This window comes from Camelus ferus, chromosome X (genome assembly GCF_009834535.1).
Source record: "Camelus ferus isolate YT-003-E chromosome X, BCGSAC_Cfer_1.0, whole genome shotgun sequence".
NCBI classification, from domain to species: domain Eukaryota; kingdom Metazoa; phylum Chordata; class Mammalia; order Artiodactyla; family Camelidae; genus Camelus; species Camelus ferus.
Genome location: NC_045732.1, coordinates 87584718 through 87606786, shown reverse-complemented (window position 1 = coordinate 87606786; position 22069 = coordinate 87584718). Strand labels below are relative to the sequence as shown.

Genomic DNA, 22069 nt, shown 5'->3' with positions numbered 1-22069 from the left:
CAGGGTGGGAGTCTCAGGACGCCCCACTCCCCAGCTCCCTTCTTAAACTTCCCTGTGAAACACCGGGAACCAGCAGTCTCTTCCCAGCCTGCCTCCTACCACAACCGGTGAGGACCCGGCCTGATCCAGACCAGACAGGGTCCAATCTGCGCATGTGTACTTGCAACACCCTCCTCCAACTCCAGGGCCTGGAACAGGCCCGGGAACCAGGTAGGTGCTCAATGGATGTGGATGGACTCGAATTTCCGGAGGAGGGGTTTGGTCTGGTTAGAAAGGAAAGATCCAGTCATCAAAAAGAGCCAAGGAAAGCCTGCGAGCCACCTTGCCTGGTCGGCATCAAATCAACAGGCAAGGGCATAAGGAGTGCGCAAGGAAACCAAAAGCCACAACCATCTATTTTTAAAATGACAACAATGTGTGGGCCCTCCAGTAGTGCTGTTAGCTTTGTTTTTATCCACAGACATCTGTTTGGGGTTTCGTTGGCTTCAGTCCTTTCTTCCTGTGGTGTGATGGGTCAAGGGGCTGAGAACTGGGCAGAATAACTTGGGTGGACATGTGCAGTTGCCCACACAGGTGTAACACTGTCTGCAGAAGGAACAGAAGCTCTCAAAACGCGGTGATTTAAGTCCCCGGGAAAATTCCCCTGTCCCAAATTCCCACCGCCAACACTGCAACCTGCAGCTGGTACCCAAAATTCCACATCAAGCCTTTGGCTTAAGTATTCACTCCTGTGTTTGAAGGCTTCATACATATCTCTTGAATCTTGCTTCAGTGAAAGCTGAGGGTATATAACAAGCCACAGACACCAAACTGCAGGTACACGGGTCTTCGTAGAGCAAGCCAGATGGAGATTTTACAGGCCAAGGATTTGTTCTGGAAACTCTCTACATGGTTTCTTAATCCACAGTCTAGTCGCCCACAGTGCAGCCCAACCTCTGGGTACACAAAGAAGGAAAGATCTGGGTGGAGGACAGCTGCCATTCTGGATCCACCCCACCTCCGAAGAGCCCTTAGGAGCAGTGTGCCCCCCCCGGGGGGGTGTTTCCTGTGGCAACAGCTGCTTCTATCCGCCTCTCTCCTCCACTTTCCAGTGAGCTCATCTAGTCTTCAGCTGCACAATCAAAAAAAGTAAAGAGTAGGCCTCTTGAGTTATGATTGTTATTAAAACTAAACTCCATCAGCACATTCTCAGGACTGCACCTGGGAAGGCAGATGCATGATGCCACCCGTTCTCAGAGCAGCCCTTGGCTCCCGGGACCCGAGTGCAAAGCCCAGCCAAGGTCATCGCACATTACGAATCCAAAGAATTCAATATGCGGCCTGACCAAACTGGGGAGAAAGGAGGGGCCAGCCCCCTCCCACCGACTCCCCACCCCTCCACTGCTCTTCCCTGGGAAGCCCTCCTCACCAAGGAGCCCCTCCTCTCTTAAAAGGAAGGACAAGAAACCTTGATCCTGTGAGATCGCACCTTGGGATACCATGATTTTCCATGCTGCCTCTTCTGCAGTTCTCCCAAGGGCAAAATTTTATTCCTGGGCCATTTCTCACTTTTGAATCAACCAGCAAGAAGGAAACACCCTTGCAAAACTGGCCCACCTCCTGCAACCTGTCTGCAGAGTCATTCTTGGGTCTAAACTCTGGTGGAAGTGTCCCCTACCCCAGTCCCAACTCTCAGTCATCTCCATTTGACAAAAGAAGAAAGGGAGGTTCTGTGGGGCTAAGTACCTTGCCCAGAACACACAGGGGAGAAATTCCAGAGCTGAAAATCATACCGAAGTCTGTTTGAAGTCAGAGCCAATGTTCTCATACATGAAACCGGATGGAGTCTCCGGCATTCACTTTCTAGCCCTCCCCCCTGCTAAGCCTCAAGGGGCTGAGCTGTTCAAGAACAGACACCAGATTCAGCCATTTATTCCAATGGGAATCACACTGCCTGGCTTTGAAGGATCTTCTTACAGAGATGCCTGTCAGAGATGAGATGGTATACTCCGAGCTAGTGTCAGTGCCACCTCCTTCCGGATCCCAGTTCCCCTCAAAACAAATCTGTCCCCCAAAGTCAAGTCAGAAACCGGAAAAGCTCAAGTCGGCTCAACACTGTGCTTTCATTGATGCGGTTTCACCTGAGGGAATAAAGTGAAAGCAGTGTCTCTAAGGAGGACCAGGGTGGAGGTGGTGGGGAGGGGAGGGATGGGGGAGAGGTCTGGGCCTATGACATTAGGCCTTAAATGGATATTTGTCTTCTCTTGTCAGTACTGATGTGAAAAGAGGGAAAAGAGGAAAGAGAGTAACAGGTGTGCTGAAATCTACTCTGGTCTCGTCACCTTCTAGGACAAAGGCCCTGGTTTCTAGAGCCCTGGCTGAGGGGCAGACCCAGGCAGCAAAGATGGCCCCTGGATGCTGTCTGTGCGGACAGCTTTCCTTTGTGGAATAAAGCAGTTGCAGGGAGAGCTCTGGCTGGCTGGGCACTGCATGGAGACCTTTCTTGGACTACACCCTGTTTCCGTGGCTTTGGCTTCCAAGCACTGCCTGGCCTCTTCACGGGGCTGTAAAGCTGCAACTTCCGGAAGTGCCCGCTAAGCTTTTCCTAAAGCCATTCCTCATCAGAAGCCAAGGAGTGTAATTCTGCTTACGCTAAGGAGAGGCTTGTAGGGGAAAGGAGTACTACAGTTTTATTTATATACAAATGAAGAGAATGGAGGCCAAAAGGGCAGTGTGTACGGTTCTGTCCCAGGAAACAAGCACGAGGAGTCTGCTTTGCATTTAGAGAGCTGGGCAGGCATAGAGTGAGGCAAGTGAGGCACTCCCCTTGGGTGTAAAATTGAAGGGGGTGTCAAAACACTCAGTAAGCAAAAGGCTTTTTAGAGTAGAGTTACTATATGATCCAGCAGTCCCACTCCTGGGCATCTACCCGGAGGAAACTCTAATTCCCGATGTTCATAGCAGCACTATTTACAATAGCCAAGACATAGCAGCAACCTAAATGTCCACTGGCACATGACTGGATAAAGAAATTGTGGTGTATTTATACAATGGAATACTACTCATCCATAAAAAGAATGAAATAATGCCATTTGCAGCAACATGGATGGACCTGGAGATTGTCATACTAAGAGAAGTAAGTCAGACAGACAAAAATACCATAAGATATCACTCATATGTAGAATCTAAAAAAAAAATGACGCAAATGAACTTCTTTAGAAACCAGAGATAGATTCACAGACATAGAAAACAAACTTATGGTTAGTAGGGGGAAAGGGGGTGGAAAGGGGTAAATTGGGAATTGGAGATTTGTAGATACTAAATACTATATATAAAATCGATAAACAAGTTTCTTCTATACAGCACAGAGAACTATATTCAATATCTTGTAGTAACCTATAATGAAAAGGAATATGAAAACAAATATATGTATGTATATGTATGAAATATTACACTGTACTTCAGAAATTGACACACTGCAAATTGACTAGATTTCAATAAAAGAGAGGCTTTTTAGAATAAATGTTTGCATTTTAGAGTTCTTTCAGATTTACAGAAAAACTGTGAAGATGGTACAGAAAGCTCCCATATACCCCACAGCCAGTTTCCCCACCATTAACATCCTGGATTAGTAAAGTACCTTTGTCACAATTAATGATGTATTATTCTGGAAGTCACACTTTATTCAGATTTCCTTAATTTTCACTTTCTTCTGTTCCAGAATCCCACATACCATTTAGTTGGCAATCTCCTTAGGCTCCTTGTGGCCTTGACAGTTTCTCTGCCTTTCCTGGTGTTTGATGACTTTGACAGTTTTGAAGAGTACTGGTCAGGTATTTTATAGGGTACCATATTCTTCCAGACTTCTCTTGATGTTTTTCTCCTGTTTAGACCAGGGCTATGGATTAACGGGAGGAAGACAACATAGGTAAAATGCCATTCTCATCACATCACACCAAGGGTATGTACTGTCCACATGATTTGACTCTGACTATGGGTGTTGGCCTTGATCACCTGGCTGTGGTAGCGTTTGTCAAGTTCCTCCCCTTTGACAAAAGGTAAGGTTACTGTCCTTTCCCTTCCCCCCCTCCCCCGCCCCATCCTCTTTGGATGGAAGTCACTATTCACAGCTCACACTTCAGGAGTGAAGAGTTGTGTTCCATCTCCTTAAGGGCAAAGTATTTGCACAGATGACTGGGAATTACTCTGCACGGGAGATTTGCCTCTTCTTGTCTATTTATTTAATCATTTACTTGTATCAATCTGGACTCTGATATTTATATGATACTTTGGGTTATCCTCTGAGACTACTTTATTTATTTTGTTTCTCAGATTTTCCAGTTTTGGCCACTGGGAGCTCTTTCAGCCGGCTCCTTTGCCCCATCCCCATCAATGTTTTGCTTTGGGTTTTGTTTTGTTTTGTTTTGGAGATTTTTTTTGTTTTTGTTTTAGCGTTTCTTTACTTTCTGGCACTACAAGCTGCTCCAGGCTCATCTGGTGTATTGCTTGCCCCAGTCCTAGAATCAGTCATTTCTCCAAGGAGCCCTGGTTGCTTTTATTGAAGAATGGTATTAGCAACCAAGATATGAGTGCTAGTTGGATAAATAATGTTTTAATGCAATCTTCTAAAAAAAATCAAATCAGCAAACTCTGACCAGCTGTCTATCTGCCTGTTTTTGTAAATAAAGTGTAAAGGGGACGAGGGATGGTGTTAGGGCAGGGCAAGAGAGGCAGGGATGTGCAAGGGCAGAGTTGGAGACAGCCTTCACCTACCGATTTCACATTTGGTTCACCACGGATTTCTCGGCATTAATTTTGAGTCTTTAAAACGTATCATCAAAAAATTATTTATTTTGATTACTGAGATTTTTAGCACCCCCTTAAGTTTTGTACCCGAGGCAAGTGCCTCGCTCACCTCACTTTAGTTCAGGCCCTGTTAGGGAGCAGTCGGGCTTCAGGTCAGTGACCCAGCGGAACTTCCTGGAAAAGGTGCAGCTTAAGGCCTGAATCTGGCTGGGCCTCAGAATCTCCAGCGGAGCTGTGTATTAAAACTACACACTGCCAGACCTCAGCCCCGCTCTCCGAAATCATACTTTCTGGGAAAGGATTCAGGGAGCTGCCATTTTAACAAGAATCCATGACAGCCAGTGTGACCTCAGGTCTAGTGTTTGGGAACCACTAAGTTAAGTCATCTCACGTGGGTCTGGGGGTGGGAAAAAGTATGCCCTAAAGTTATCACGCTCTCCTTTGTGTTTAATGATGACATTTGTTTTATACTTTCAAATAATATGCATGGAGGTGGTGGGGAGCGTATACGTGGCTCCAAGTGGGCTTCAAAGTGGTTGCACAGTATTGATCCTGAGCATCTAAGTCCCAAGGTCCCAGGAGGCCCACTTTGGGTCCAGGGCAGCAGGACTGCATCCCAGCTCCGAGCATCTTCTCTTCCACCCTCACTTACTTACGAAGCGAGGGGCCGTGGCTGCTCACTCTGGACTTTCTCTTAAGCAGCCCACAGGTATTTGCTAACCTGTCTGGCTGACTCATTTGCCCCTTGAGCTCTCACTCCCTGTCTCCCACCTTCCTTTGGCCCCTCGCGTGGGCTCTTCAAGTTCTCAATCTCCTCAATATTGGGCTTTGGCTTCTGGCCCATCTTATTCTCTTTGCTCTTCAGGAGCTCTTTTCTCGTGGTGGCTCACGCTTCTGGGGGTGCTTACGCCCGAGCTCTGTCCCTCCCTCTCCTCTGTCCACCCCACATGCTCTTGCTGCCTTATTTTCATGCATGATGGGGATCTCGCTTGCTTTCTTGCTCTCTCATGCTCTTTCTTCCTCCCCATTCTCTCTCCATCTTGCTCCCCCATTCCCTTGTGTGTGTGTGTGTGTGTGTGTGTGTGTGTGTGTGTGTGTCTTCTGAGAGCCAAAGAGTCATTTCCCTAAACACACAGAGTACCCTAGAGCAGAAGGAGGCCAGCTCCCTGGGGAAAACAGGAAAGGTTTTTGTCACCCCCAGCAAGGAAAATGCCATCAGGTCGAGGCTCTCAAGAGTGATCTTGGAAAACCCTCAAAACCCTTGGGGCAAAGGTGCTGTAAGGATACAGATGTGCAGCCTCGCATTGTCTATTAAAGATAAAGCAGGCAGCCTCATTAGAAGCAATCGAAATTGCCAAAGGGGAAAACCACGTCCCAGGGAGGGGCCCCTGGGAAGCCCTAACAGCTGGGGCTATTTGAGACTAATTGTCTAACTCCCTCTTAGGAACAGGAAGCTGAGGCTGAGGGAGGAAGTTGTTTTAACTCACCTCAAATGTGTTACCAGGGAAAGAACCTCCCGCCGTAGAAAGCCAGCATCTCTGAGAAGCAGCCGGCAGAGGGGCACGCCTCGTGCAGAGCTGTAGGAGGATTCCACAAACAAGCTGCAAGGATGGTGTCACTTTGATTTCTGGCACCAAGACAGGCTGGGAGGCCCACTTAATCACCTCTGGAAACTTCTCTCTGGGCCACTCTGTGCCCGGGAGCAGGGATGCAGGGTCTGTGGCACTTGGGCAGATGCTGGGTCGGGTATGGGTGTGGTAAGACTGCAGGAGATGGTGGGGGCACAGTGAACAGCAAAATGGGGAAGAAGGGGACGGAGCCCCAGGTGGAGGCTGGCCCACTGGGGACTGTGTGTGTGTGCGTGCATCTATCTCTGTGTCCTATCTCTCTCTGTGTCTCAATCTCTGTCTGTCTCTCTGTCTTCCCTTCTCCCCTCCATACGTGAAAAGTCAGCTGAAGGCCCAGTCTTAGGAAGGGGTGATTTAGGCAATGCTCTGGTGTTTTTACGATACTTCTAAAAGTTGTTTTGAGAAAAACACATGCCAGGGGCCAAAATAAGACTTGGGCTGTTCAGAAAGTTTCTCCTTTGTTTGAAAGATTTGCTTTTTAAGAGAGATTTAACCAGTTTGTTTGGGGCTCATTTATAGGAATCCATCTCACTGTAGCAACACACACAAAAAAATCATTCAATTCCCAGAATGCAGCCTGATTTTTATTAAGCTTTTTCCTCAAGGAACAGAAAGGACTCATTCAGTGGGAGCCACCGAATCTTCTGCCCTGTGAATAGGAGGCAGAATTCATTCTTCCGCAAATGAACAAACCTAAGAAAACAAAATACCCTTGAGCATGACACCTTCAGAAATGTCTGTTTATTAAAATGCAGAGATGGGTCTTCAAGCACACTTTTCCAATTTAATCTCATGGATGAGGTTAAAACTGAACCTGTTCAAAACTGGTCCTATAACATCACTTAATGTATTTTCAATAAAAAATAATGGCTGCTCACTTAAAACTCTCTCAGTAAAGTAGGAATTAGGCATAAATAGAAATGGGTGAGAGGCCCTCCTTGGGGTTACTCCTTTTCAGCATAACTTCCTGATACAACTTTTGTGACTGATCAGTTTATTCTGATCCCCCTCCTCTACATATGACTCCTGAGAGCAATTTTTCCACAAGTTTAGTTCAAAGACCAATTACATCAGAATCACTTGGAGTTGCTTGCTCAAGAGTTGCTTCTCTGGTCTCACCAGGATTCTGATGCTGGAAAAGTGGGGCCCAGGAATCAGAATGCAGGCCAAAGTGTGAGGATCACTGACTTAGAGCAAGACCCAAGAGACGGAGCACATTTAAATTACAGGACTCCCTTATGTGTCTATCTACTTTTAGAATTAATATGAGAAACCCCATTCGCCACCCATCAAAGCAAGGTTGCCAAAATGTATTCGTCTTATAAACCATGGCAAAGTTGCCCAAGGTAGGGACGTGGTTTCCTAGGAAGAGGTTGCTCTTATAAAAAACGATATAAGTGTCATCAATTTTGGACGAATGAAATAAATGGATAAAGAAGACATGTATATATACAATGGAATACTTTTCAGCCATAAAAAAGAATAAAATAATGCCATTTGTGACATGGATGGACCCTGAGGGCATTATGCTAAGGGAAATAAGTCAGAGAGGGAAAGACAAGTACTGTATTATCTCACAGATATGTGGAATCTTAAAAAAAAAAAACACAGAAATAGATATCAGATTTATGGTTGCCAGAGGCAGGGTGTAGATGGGAGAAGGAATTGGGTAAAGGTAGTCAAAAGGTATAAACTTCCAGTTATAAGATAAACAAGTTCTAGGGGTAGGGAGAGGGATGAAATAGGTGAAGGGGATTAAGAGGTACAAACTACCAAAATAAAATAAATCATAAAATAAATAAGTCACAGGGATATAATGTACAGCATGGGGATTATAGTCCAATATGTTATAGTAATTTTGTATGGTGTATAATCTATAAAAATATCAAATCACTATGTTGTACACTGGAAACTAAATAATCTTGTAAGTCCACTATACTTCAATACACGTTTTTAAAACATAAATAAGTTCTGGGATGTAATATACAGCATGATGACTATAATTAACAACACTATATTGTATGTATATTTGAAAGTTGCTAAGAGAGTAAATCCTATTTTTTTGGTTTTGGTTTCGGTTTTAATGTTTTACTGAAATGTAGTTGATTTACAATGTTAGTTTCAGGTATAAGAGAGTAGATCTTAAAAGTTCTCATCCCAAGGGGGAATAATTGTAACTATGTGAGGTGATGGATGTTAACTAAACTTACTGTAGCGATCATTTTGCAATATATACATGTATCAAATCATTATGTTGCATACCTTAAACTTATACAATGTTAGATGTCAATTATATCTCAATAAAAATTTTAAAAGAGATTTTAAAAAGTGACATAGCAACCAAAAAGGCCTAGCTAGAAGTCCTGAATCCCACACAAGCAGAAAACCTGCTTCAACGTTAACTCTACCAAGAGCCTTCTCAGGGAGGCCCAGAGCCCCACAAGGCCAACTGGCCGCCATACAAGACCTTCATGCACATTTGCCAAATCGGAGAGTATTTTCACCAACGAACTTTCCTAAGCGTTTGTCCTTCCCATTTCTTACTTGAGTCCTGAGCCAACTGGGGCTTCCATCCTTTGTCTTTTGTGGTGGACTCATCAGATCCTGTCCTCTCCCCACACACCCCCGTGCAGGAAGCCAACCAGCTGTCCCCCTGCAGAGAGGTAGCCAGTCAGACCATACCTGAGTGCTGCTGACCTGGGCCCCTCCAACCTGGGCAAGCGTGAAGAACTGAGCAGTAGCAGAAATGACCCGAAACTTCAAAGGCTTGCATTTTCCCTGAGGGTTATCTGGCACAAGCCTCCCAAACTACATTTCCTCTCTTGGGATGTGGCAGGATGGAAAGTCCACTCAAAGATGCTGACCTACTAACCTTCTTCCAGGGCTTTCCCGTCATTTGTTGACAGGAGGGGTTAAAAATCCATCCCTCCCCACACTCAAAGTTTCAAGCCCATTTTCTCTTTCAGCCACAAGACAAAGAAAAGAATGTGAAGCAGGACAGACCAGCATCGAAGAGACAGTGTCTGTGTTGGCCAGAGTGAGGATCTATCCCTTCCGATCGTCCACTCTGCTCTCTGATAAGTCAGTCCTCTGCTATCAGAGTACACTTCTTCTATTTAGGAACGTGTTTTTGACTGATTTTTGGAAAACTCTTACTATCGTGAATTCACCTTCTTGAACTCCTCAGATTTCTAGAATGGCTTATAATCTGAAAGAAACAGACTTAAAAGCAAATAACTTGGCTGGTAGAGAGGAGGAGTCAGGAGTGCCTGCTTGGCGGGTACAGGGTTTTCTTTTGGGGTGATAAAAGTGTTTTTAAATAGTGCACAATGTTGTCAGTGTACTCAATGTCACTGACTGGTACACTTTATTATAGATATACATATATTTTTTTGAAGTACAGTCAGCTTACAATGTTGTATATAAGAACATTTCTTTTTTTAAATTATTTTTTGGCTGGGGGAGGTAATTAGGCTTGTTTATTTGTTTTTAATGGAGGTACTGGGGATTGAACCCAGGACCCTCATGCGTGCTAAGCATGCGCTCTACTGCTTGAGCTACACCCTCCCCCCAGTACACTTTAACATGGTGAGTTTTGTGTTACGTAAATTTCATCTCAATTTTAAAAAGACAAGTAATTTGGTGATGGAGACGCTTGTTCTGAGTCCTGAGCAGCAAAAAACAGAATCAAGATGATGCAAAATCCCGAACCACAAAAACATCTACGATAACAATAGGCCTGGTGATAACAGCCGGTATTTATTGACCCCTGTGGGCTGAGCAGTATGCTAAATTACATGCCTTATTTTACCAAATCTTCACACAACAATCCTATATGGTAGGTGCTATTTATGACTCCCTGAGGAAACTGAGACTCAGAGAAGTGAAAAGGGAATATGTGACCCGTCAAGTTTGCAGGAAGAGACCTTCAGGAAGAAGAGAGTTCTCTGCCCACAAAAGTTCGATTTCTTTACACAAAAACCTGGAAATGGCAGAGTTAGGAAGACAGGAGCACTGGCAACCAGGAGGGGGTCAAGGAGGAAATCGAATATGTACTCAAAATGAGGAAAAGTTTTAGAAAGGAAAGAGTGTCTATGTGTATGTGTAAAGAAAGTCTGCGTGGGAGAGGGCACGAGAACCGTCTGACTCAACAGAGGGGAACCCGCTTGGTAACGCTCTCAACACACACAACTCACTCAGTCTCGAGGCCTGCGTCCCTCACTTGTAAGTGTGCTCATCAGAGGGAAAAGGGAGTCTGAGACCCAGGCCAAAGGCATCGGCTTCTTAACAAGCTGTTCCACATGTAACCAATAAAAATAAAATAAAACTCTGATAACTAACAAGACTTGTAATTACTCCATTTGGGGTGATGTGATTTGTATTCTGCTTGGCTTAACAAAAAAGAGAGCATTGTTTCCTGGGATCTGGTCTGAGAAAAAAAAAATCACTTTCTAGCTAAGAATCTTCCACCTTATTCAAGGCATAAAGAAAGAAATGACTCTTGCCTCTGCTTTGGAGCCCAGAAGCCTGCAGAGCTTCTAATTGACCCCAGAAACTTAAAGATGCAGGAAAGGAAGGAAAATTACCTTCTACCTGTCTGAGCACACGCAATTCACTAGATTAAAGTGCTCCCCAGGGAAAGTACCTCTGTTCTCCTTGATGCAGCGCCGTCTGCAAACTCCCAGAGTGAAAAGAACTTGTGGTTCTCGGGGACTGAAAAGGGCCCTGGGAAATGAGTGCCCAGAAGTCAATAGGCCCACTGCTGCTGTGGGAGGGGAGAGGCTGCCAATGGGATCCCACTGAGAAATGAACCCCAGGAGCCCACCCCTGCAGGGGGCGAGCCAGCACCAGAGCATCCTGGGAGGCCAATCTTGGAAGTGGGCATGAAGTTCCCTGACCCTGAAAGTGTAGCTCCCAAGCCCTGCCTTTTCCCAGGCCAATCATCCTCTCACCAGCATCTCTACTTCCCTGTGGGCAGAGGCAGATAATGAAGTGCCTGTTCTCGCTCATGCTGCTGCCTTACAAAGGGAGTTTTTCTGTAATTGGTCCATGTGAGGAGAGTTATTGCATCTTCTGAACCATTAGGTTCCAAATGGCAATACCAAAGCACAATGGCTACAGTCACTGCCTTTGGAAACAGTATATTCATAGCCACTGCCTACAGAATGACAGGGAGACAGAAATGGCAGAGTGATGCCTGCATGGGCTCTATGAAAGGCGGGTCTAAATCCTCTGCAAAAACTCCACTAAAGATATCACTCCCTGTATTACATATGAGTCCACATGGTAATTTCACCTCACCTTAATTTTCTCATCTGTACAATGGAGTCATGATACATATATCATGGCGAGACTGGCGAGGACTCAGTGGGCTAATGAAAGCAAAGTGCTTATTAGCCCAGGGGCTGGCACATGGTGAGCTCTCAAGGAATATTAACCATTACTCATAGAAAATGATAATTTTTCATTATTATTCAGCACTTTCAAGAAGCTTATCTCTTCTGAAGAATGGATATAATGGATATACAGTTGAGTACTAGACAATCCATCCCATTCTACTTACTGTCTTTGCTAGAATTCAAAGCCAAATGGAATGGTCAAGTTCACCGATCATTCTAATGCTACTAGATTTTGAGTTCCTTGAGGTCAGGGGCTGTGTTTGACTTAGTTCTGCATTTTCAGTGGCCGTCCCAGGACCCAGTTCACAGGGCTTATTAATAACTATTTGAAATGACTTCCGTGCCAAGTTCTTTTTTTTTTTTCATTGAATCATAGTCAGTTTACAATGTGTTAGTTTCTGGTGTACAGCTTAATGTTTCAGTCATGCATATACAAACACATATTTGTTTTCATATTCTTTTTCATTATAGGTTACTACAGGATATTGAATATAGTTCTCTGTGCTATACAGTAGGACCTTGCTGTTTATCTACATTATATATCCAAGTTCTTTTGTTATTTTGTTTATTTTTTATTGAAGTACAGTCAGTTACAATGTGTCAATTTCTGGTGTACAGCACAATGTCCCAGTCATGCATATACATACATATATTAGTTTTCATATTCTTCCAACTTCTTGATCAAAACAACTTTCGCTGCTTCTTCTCCCTTGCCTTTCTTCTACAAGGTTTCATATCTTTTTTCTAAAGTGTAAATGATTTAATAGTTAGTTCTTATTGGGAGTTCCTTCAGGTCCTTTTTAGAATTAAGAGGGGAATAAATAATACTAAATCTGAAACATTTCTCTACCATAACCCTACACGTCACCTAAAAGGGTGTCCAAAGAGGGGTGACAATGTTGCTGCAGATTCAGAGGGAAAGGACTGTGAGGTCAGGGAGAGGGGCTAGAGTGGTAGAGATCAGAAAGGACCCAGAAATGGACCTGTGGGCATACTGGTCTATACTGGCATCACGTCAGCTCCTAGTGTCTCTTTCCAGAACACTGACTTAAAACAGCATTTTCCCTTGGGCCCTGTTGCTAACATAACTTTGGAAGTAAAACCCACTCCTCTTCTTCCTATTCTTAACCTTTATGGAAAGGGTGGGTGACAGTGAGTTGCCAGAAGCATAGCATCATGATTAAGAACACAGATTCTGATGCGAGACTGACTGGGTTTGAGTCTGAGTGCTGTCACTTAAAGATCATGGAACCCTGAGCAAGTTTCTTAACCAATCTGAGCTTCATTTTTCTCTTCTGTAAAAGGAGGATTACATCAATAATATTGTCATCAATGGGTCATCATGAAGATTAAATGAGAATTAGGTAAAGTCCCTGGGCCACTGTAAGAGCTCAGTAAACATGAGCTGCTCTTATTACTTGACCTGCGGGCATCAGCTTTAGGCTTGGATAACTGAACAGCTCAGAACAGTAGAAAGAACCCTGACAGGTGACTGGATAAAGAAGATGTGGTATATTTAAACAATGGAATACTATTCAGCCATAAAAACCGACAACATAACCCCATTTGCAGCAACATGGATCCTGGAGAATGTCACTCTAAGTGAAGTAAACCAGAAAGAGAAACAAAAATACCATATGAGATTGCTCATATGTGGAATCTTAAAAAAAAAAAAGCATAAATACAAAACAGAAATAGACTCACAGACATAGAATACAAACTTGTGGTTGCCAAGGGGGCAGAGGGTGGGAAGGGATAGAGTGGGATTTCAAAATTGTAGAATAGATAAACAAGATTATACTGTATAGCACAGGGAAATATATACAAGATCTTATGGTAGCTCACAGAGAAAAAAATGTGACAATGAATATATATGTATGTTCACGTATAACTGAAAAATTGTGCTCTACACTGGAATTTGACACAACATTGTAAAATGATTATAAATCAATAAAAAATGTTAAAAAAAAATAAAAGAAAGAATCCTGGACTAGGAGCCATGGGTTCAAGCCTTGAAGAGTCAATTGTGGGGCCAAGAGTCAGAGATTAAAGGGCAGGGCTGAGTCCTCATTTGTAACATGGTAAAAGCATAGGTTCTATCCATTTCCCGTGATTCAAGTTTTAAGACTCGAAAGAGCTAACACATGTGAAAGTACTCTGTGAAATACAAGCATTCTGTGCCAATGTAAGTGGCATTCCTAATGGGCATCCCCAGAGAGAGAGAACCATTCTATTTAGCCCATAAATACTCGGGTTTTAATCCCTCGGGGGTTCTCCTGCAATCACACTGGGGTGCGGAGAAGCCGCACACAGCTCAGACCCCAGATGTCCTCTCTGTAAGGAGCTCTCCAGGTCCCACTGTGGGTACAGAAGCTTTGAGATGGGCCTGCCACTGTTAAAGCTTCTTGCCACCAAGGCCTCCATTGAGGAATCATCTGTCAGCCGTGACACATCTAATCTTGCTCACTGTGACCATGATAGGCCCACGACAGTGTGACTGAGGGTCTGAAACTGACTGTCACAGCTAATGGCTCAACCCACAGGACTTGGAAGCTGCCCGCATCACCCCCTGTCCAGTTGGCAGATGAAGTGGCATGAAGCATTGTCATCCATCACCAGATAGAGAGCAATCTCTCCTGACAGAGATAAAACAATCAATGCGTTTGGATTCCAGAGAGAGTATGTTTTCTCGGAACAGGTCTTAATCAGTGTATGCCCTGTCAGATAGCATGTTGGTGTGGAGCGTGAGCTGGGCAGGAACAAATGCCACTTGGAATACCAAAATAGATTTAATAGGAGAAACAGGCTTCAAAATATCTCCTTGCTTCCTACCTCCTTCTAGACTCTGTGAGACAATTCTGACGGCATGGTGACCTGACTCACTGAACTGCTGGCATTTCAACGTTAGCAAAGAATGGATTTTCCCCAAAAACGAAGAGCACAATTCTATTTTGGGAAGAATCCCTTGTATTCAAAGCTAAAAAGGACCTACAGAGTTTCCAATCCAGTTTGCTCCTTTTATAAAAGAAACTGAGACCACGAGAGGGCAAGAGACATGCCCAAGGTCACACAGCCATTGACTGGAATGGGACCTAATGCAGGAAAGCAACCACAAAAGGCACTGCAACAACCCCTGAGTCTTGCAGAAACAGTGAAAGAACAATGGTGTGTGCTTCCTGCTTCATATTCTAGATGATCGCTAAAATCCTTTCGGCATTCGTAGTCCAAGAGCTTATGATGTGACATTTCATCACATTTCTCAGGGACCAAATCCCTGTTCTGTGAAATGTTGGATCTGGAGACACATGCTGTCTATAAACTCAAGTAGGAACTTTAACTGGCCTCCTGTTTCATAAGTCCTGAAAGGAAACACCCCTCTCTGTCTGTTGGGCACTCATGCAGAAATTCCCCCCAGGCCAAGCTGAGTCTCCCCTCACCCCTCCACCAAATTAATGGACACTCACTTCCATGGATGGGCTTTTCCCTCCCTTCAGGAATCAAAGGTGCAATTTCAGGAAATATTCTCCATCAGATTCTGATTTAAAAAAAAAAAAAACGCCTATAGTGGTTGGGGTGGTTTCCGTGGCATTCCTCCCAAATGCACTTCTGGTAGACATTTCTGCTTAATCCTACTGCAGAAGTAACAAGCCAGAGAAGACCCAACATCTCCTGATTTTATTTTGTCATCTATCACTTGCTCAGGCCTGGGAGAGTAGAGAGTCTAGTCTGGTATATTTCAGTTCCAGTTTCGCTCACTTCAGGAACGCCAGATCTATTCTGTATATAGTAGTTTGTATTTACTAATCCTAAACTCCTTATTTATCCCTCCCCCTATAATGAAAAAGAATATGAAAGAATGTATATGTATAACTAAATCACTATGCTGTACCAGAAACTAACACAACATTATAAATCAACTAGACTTCAATTAAAAAAAAATAACTTCCAATCAACATAGCAGATACGTTTTTGAGTCCTGGTGAGTACTAAGTGCTGTGTATAGGGAGCTGTGGTTGTGGGAAGTGGGAGTAGGGGAGCAGGGTGGTATAGCACCTCGTTTGTCCTAAAGGAGGTTGCAGGTAGGGAGAGAGAGATGCAAACTTCTGATGTAAAATGCCTTCTATGGGAGATACCAATGGGAGCGCTACAAAAGGAACAGTTATTCCAGTTGGGAGGAAGTTCAGAAACACTTTAAGGACAAGAGAGTGTCATTGCTAAGCTTTACAGGGTAATTCAATTTATTTGAAGATACATGTGTATTAACAGAGAGACAATTTTCCTTTAATACCAGTTACCATTTAATAAGAAAACCCCATCCTAGATTTAAAAATACTACTACCTATTTCTTAGCGCTAACTGTGGGTTTCGCACTACATGGCTTCACATTATCTCATGTAATTATCACAGCAACATTAGGTTGACTGTATTGTTGTCAGTATTGTTATTCCCTTTTCAAAGTCAAGGAAATCAAGGCCCAAGGACTTCCAGCTAGTCAGTGGCATAGCCTGGATTTGAAGCCAGGAAGTCTGACTCTAAAGCCAAGCGGTTTTCTACCAGTGCGGTCTACAAACGTTAGAATTATTTGGGGAGCATGTTAAAAGCACAGATTCTGAAGCCCACGCCAGATTTAGTAGCCAGAATCCCTGTTTGTGGGGCCCAGGAATCAGTATTTTAAACACAAGTAAAACTAATGCAACTCAAGTTTGAAAACCACGTCAGTACAGCATCCATCTGTGCCAGGAAAACTGGAATATTACTACAAAACACATCGGCAGCGGTCAACGCTATCGGTAAATGATTTTTTTCATCGTTAATTTATTAAGTCATTTAGATTCTGCCCTGATACGGTTGATATCGTATCTAAGAAAGGCAGCACTAAAAGGCTGGCCACCTGGGATTTGAGGGGAAAGAAGAGTGATGACTGGATGGCAGGCACTGGAAAGGGAAGCAGATCAGGTTGCAAAAACAACGGCTATGGAGGACAGACAGTGGAATGCCGGTGCCTCAGCTGTCTAATCTTGGCCCTGCCACTAAGTAGGTCACTTGACCCAGAGCAAAACACTCAGCCTCTCAAGGGCTCATTCCGTTCTTGGAAAATAAGAACACTGCATAGTATATGCATCCCAAGAAACTTGAGCACTGGAATAATCAAATAATAATAACGTAGTGAGTATGGCAATGGACATAGTAGCAGTGACCCCCTAGGTTGAGAAGCTAATCCCCCGGGGATCTTCTCTGATTCAGTAGGACTGGAGTAGGCCCTGGGACTCTGCATTTCTCACAAGTTCTCCCATGATGCCCACGTGGTTGGTCAACAGATCACACTTTGAGTAATAAGAGTCTAACACATTCTATTGTGAAAATATTGATCTTAATGGGCTATAAGAACCCCGCTTTATCATATTGGCTGAAAAATGAGCAGCTTTAGGCCAGAAAACATTCTGTGGTGCTGCGGTTGCCATGTCCACACCACCAACTCTCACATAAATGTAATACAATGAAATGCACTCAATTCTAAGATGATACCGCATGTAAGGAAGTCTTGCTTCCATGTCTAGGAGGATACCTTTACTGGGCACTTGTCATGTTCCAGTGGCTGGGTGAAATATGTTCACATGGAGTATCATTTTTCATCTTCTCAATCACACTATGCAGTACATAATTGTTTTATTATCATTTTATGACTGAGAACAATGAAGCTCGGAGAAGTTAAGTAAGTTAACGTGTCCAGTGTTGCACAGCTAGAAAACAGAGCCAGGACTGGAACTCAAATCTGTCCGACCTCAATGGCCTGATTACAAAAGCCTTCTACAGTAGTCAATATGAGATCAGCAGCTTCTAGGCAGCCGAAGAGGCCAGGGACTAGGAATGTGGCCTCCCTCAAAGAGAACTCATGGAGCTAACTGGTCCAGCAGACTTCAAGATGGCAGAGAACTTGTGTCCTCAAGGACCAACGCTGCCTCTGCTGTTGCAGCTGCCACTCCCCCAACTGCCCTTTAATGAGCCCCCCGTGCCAGGTATGGTGCTCAGTGCTGCGCATACTTAATCTCATTTAATCTTCGTGGCTCCCCTTTTAGTCTCATGTTTCCAAAGATGAGAAAACCACAGAGAGGTTGAACCACTTGCCCAAGATTATATAGCTCTTAAGCAGGAGAACTGGGATTCAAAACTCCTCCTGACTGAACACAAAGCCTTTTTCTTAAACCATGTGAAGATGTTTCCACTTAACTGAGTAGACCCAGCCAGGCTGTCCTGGAGATGACATATCATCTGCTTTATCCAAAAGGCTCTGGGAATGACCCAAGGCCTCCATATCTACAGTGGCTGCACTGGGTCCACCCGCAGGGTGAGTGGGACCAACCTGGTAAAAGAGATGCCAAATACTTTATCGGACCCACCATACCCATGGAACTTAGATTCCAGCTTGAGAACAAAAATAATTTTTAAAATATAAAGAACATAGACTGATAAGTCCTATAAGGAAAGTAAAAACAAAATCCTTACTATCCTAATCCTCACAAACATCTTGGGAAGTATTACTAAGCCCATTTGACGGATGAGGCAAATGAGGATCAGAGACATTCACTCGCCCAACCACTGAGCTAAGTGAACTCAGGCTTCTGTCACCCAAGCTGGAACTCCTTCTGCGGGAGTACACTGACCATCTGGCACAAGGTCCAGCACTTGAGCTTTGGCATCACGTTCAACCCCTCATTCCTCCTGCTTTCATCAGGCTTGTCCACTGGTGTGATTTGGGTTTTTGTGGCTCTTTATTCTAGAACATTCTAAGTTTGCTTTCTCAGAAGAACTGTTTGCACACCTAAATCCAAGCCACGGGCTTCTCCTAAGCACTCCTTAATATTTCACTTTGCATCAACATTCTAGACATAAGCAACATTCAAACTTGCTTCTTTTATGTGACGTGATTAAAAGTCCTGAATAGTGTCTGTATGAATCACCAACCCTCGTGAAAGCTTTTCTGTAATAGCATCCCCCCTCTGAATAATGTGCTGATCCACTGATTACATCAGTTCCAAAGGTGGAATCGGTGAGGTACAATCGGCAGGCAGGAAGGTATTACCAGACACTAATTCCCCTTCCTCAGGGTGAGCCCTATAAATGTGCAGCAGCAGAATAGCTTTGCAATCTTTGGGGAAGTCTATGGTGCCGAAATGAAACCCATCAGACAAAAGAATATCTTTTCCCAACCACGAATTACCCTGAGCTTTATGAGCAACAGGTAAACAAGGAACTTTTGAAAGTAGGAAGACAATAATATTTTCCACTCAGCGAAGGTTTTATTTCGCAAAGGCCTGCAGCATTAGTACTTTAGAAGAACAGTTAATTTGTCCTCATTCTTTTTAAACCTGGGGCACTGAATACACAGGCTTCAGGAGGGGAGAAGCCAGCACATATCACTGAAATAGACCAGCTTCAGCCCCATAACAGGGAAGTGGCTCAGGGGGAAAAGCGTGTTCATCAATTGCATTTCAGAGACATCCACTGCAGCTTTTCCAGCCGCTGACTTCTTTTGCCAGAGACTCAGAGGTCTTGAATACCCTGTCTAATTTCAAACTACAAAAGCTATTCGTTGGTGATGCACAGGAGAAAAATACCATCCGCTCCTAAAAAGCCCCGGCCGTGGTAGACAATTCCAGGAAAGCCAGAGGTGTGCCCTCACGATTCCACAGAGATAAAATGCACTCCAGGTGCCCTGAATGAGGTGAGTACAAAGACGAGAGGTGACCGACAGCTGAGTAGATCAGAATTTGCAATGTCTCTGAGCAGCTAATCTTTCTAAGTCTTGGTGGCATGGGCCTTGGAGAGCCTACGCTATCTTCAGCAAATTATGTGCCAAGACTCACCTTTTCTGTGACAAGAGCAGCTATCCTTCTGCTGCTCTTTTATGACTGTTTCAACTCACTTATGATATATTTTCCTATTCTTCTCCAAAAGGGTTATCATATCATCATCACATCTTAACTTGATGTTGGCATCATGCTAAATGCTTTGCATTTATTGTTTCATTTAATCCCCACAAAATCTTTGGAAGATAGGAAAAATCACGATGAAGGCAACGGTGGTTCTCACTTACAGAGAGCTACTGCATTACATACTGGCACTCTGCTAAGCACTTGACACACACCATTTCGTTCCCTTCTTCCAACAACTTTAAAACTAACCTCGTTTTTCAGATAAGGAAAGTGAAGATCAGACGTGTTACGTGACCTCCCCAGTGTCACTGCTCAAATAAGGAGCAGAATCAGAACTGAAACTCAGGTCTCTCAGATTCCGATGCCCACACTTTTCCCTGCTACTGGATTTTAGTCTCTTTGAGGACAAGAACTGTGTTGAGTTCACCTCTGTATCAACCACAGCACCTAATTCAGGTTCTCACACGTGATCGAGGATCAAGAAGTATTTGGATTGCCTCTCTGAGTTTATGTTGACACCATCTTTCCAGTTTACTCTTAGGTCTGTAAAGATAATTTATAAACTTCTATAAATAAACAAGCGGCACCACTGCCTGTTCTTGGCCCCAAATCACAATGCTACTGAGCCGAGAGAGCTTTCCCAAGTGCTGTTTGATTCTCGGAAACTAACTGGCTTTGCGGGAGGTGGGGGTTGGTCATTCTGACTCTCCTTTCAGGCAAAGGGATAAATTGTTAAGTCTTTCACTTCCCCGAGGCTGCCGTTTTGTAATTCCCTTTAACTGTGTTGGAGAAGTACTCATACAATAGGTGCTTAAATCGGTAGAACTTTTTCTAGACGGCAGTTTGGCTAATATAACACATGCCATAGAAACGTGTATACCTTTTGATATAATGTTCAAAACTTTTAATTATAAAAACAAGGCATATGAAAATATCTTAAATGACCAACACTATAGAAAATTATGGTAGAAATATTATGCAGCCATTAAAAATATTAGGCTCCAAGAAAAAGAATATGAAAATAAATGTATGTATATGCATAACTGGGACACTGTGCTGTACACCACAAATTGACATGTTGTAACTGGCGGTACTTCAAAAACAAAGAATATTCAATGACTGGTAAGTGGTCATAGTATGATGTTTAGTGAATAAGATGGTCCTGGAATTTTGCATCTAAGAGGGGAGACAGATATTATACCAATATTTTACCAATAACTATAAACATAATTATAATAAAGAAAACCAGGACAATGTGTCTGTACAGTTTATTTCCTAACACATTGCAGGGCATAGAGTAGGCATTCAGATATCTGTTCAGTGAAATAAAAATAAATGAATGAACGCAAGAGTGTAAGAAAGTAGGTCAAAACGGTGCTCACTGGGTCATGAGACGACAGGTGATTTTTCTTTTCTTTTTTTATACTTCCTGGGCTTTGAGATTTGTTTCCTAATGTGTGACTTTTAATATCTGAAAAACAATATCTTCCTGAAGACATATTGCCTATAAAGAAGGGGATAAGAGCCAAACTTCTTCGTGTGAAGGGAAAATATGAGTGAGAAATCTAAGAACTATCTGGAGGACCTGGGGATATTTTTCACATCAGACGGTTTTTTTTTCCCCCTAGAATGACGAGAAACAGCTGTTGAAATCCGTTCTTTGTGCCCTGCATATAACTTTAGAAAGGAAGACAACTTTTAATTCTTCTGTTAGTCCCAAAAGAAGGAAATGGGAAGCAGATCACAAAAATGGGCTTCTTGTCCTTAAATGAAGGACCAGATCTCAGAGTCTAAGTTGGCTGCTCGGGCTTGGGTCCCATGGAACCCTACTCACATTGGAAGCCTTTGGCATGTAAAACTGGCAAGGCCTCGGGGAAAATAGTCACCAAATCATCTTTGAAGTGGATTTTACAATAAGACTTCAAGATATTTTATTTGCCTAAAAACAAAGTTTGGGGTGAGTTCACAATTTGTGATTTATGAGAGCCTTTAGCATATTTGACGTCTTCATTTTGATCTCTTCTTTGATGTGACATATCAATTGATTTTCTTTTCCTCTGTCATTGTTCTTGGATTTGTACAACAGAACCCTTTATTTTCAGAAAAGCAATTAGCATGAAATGTGACTTATGGTGTCCTAAACTATGCGTTCTATAAATGGTAAATGGTTGTAATTACTAGAAGATGAAAGTCATATATTGGATACATTCTTGTAATTATTATAAAGAAATGGCATGGTCATGGTCTCAAATCAAATTAAAGAGGCATAAAATTCAATTTCATTTTCTCAAGATCTGTGTAAAAGTTGAGCACACACAAAATG

The 22069-nt window shown here is 43.3% G+C and overlaps 1 protein-coding gene across 3 annotated transcripts in view; it reads right to left on the bottom strand.

The window, feature by feature from the left end:
• HS6ST2 (heparan sulfate 6-O-sulfotransferase 2) overlaps positions 1–22069 on the bottom strand; it is a 272381-nt gene that overhangs the window by 113434 nt on the left and 136878 nt on the right. The window contains exon 3 of one of the 3 annotated variants that reach the window (XM_032474508.1): positions 3713–3877. The exons of the other annotated variants lie outside the window; for them this stretch is intronic. Coding sequence (XP_032330399.1) covers positions 3713–3877 — 165 coding nt within the window. The remainder of the gene's footprint in view (positions 1–3712; positions 3878–22069) is intronic. 3 annotated transcript variants of the gene reach the window in all.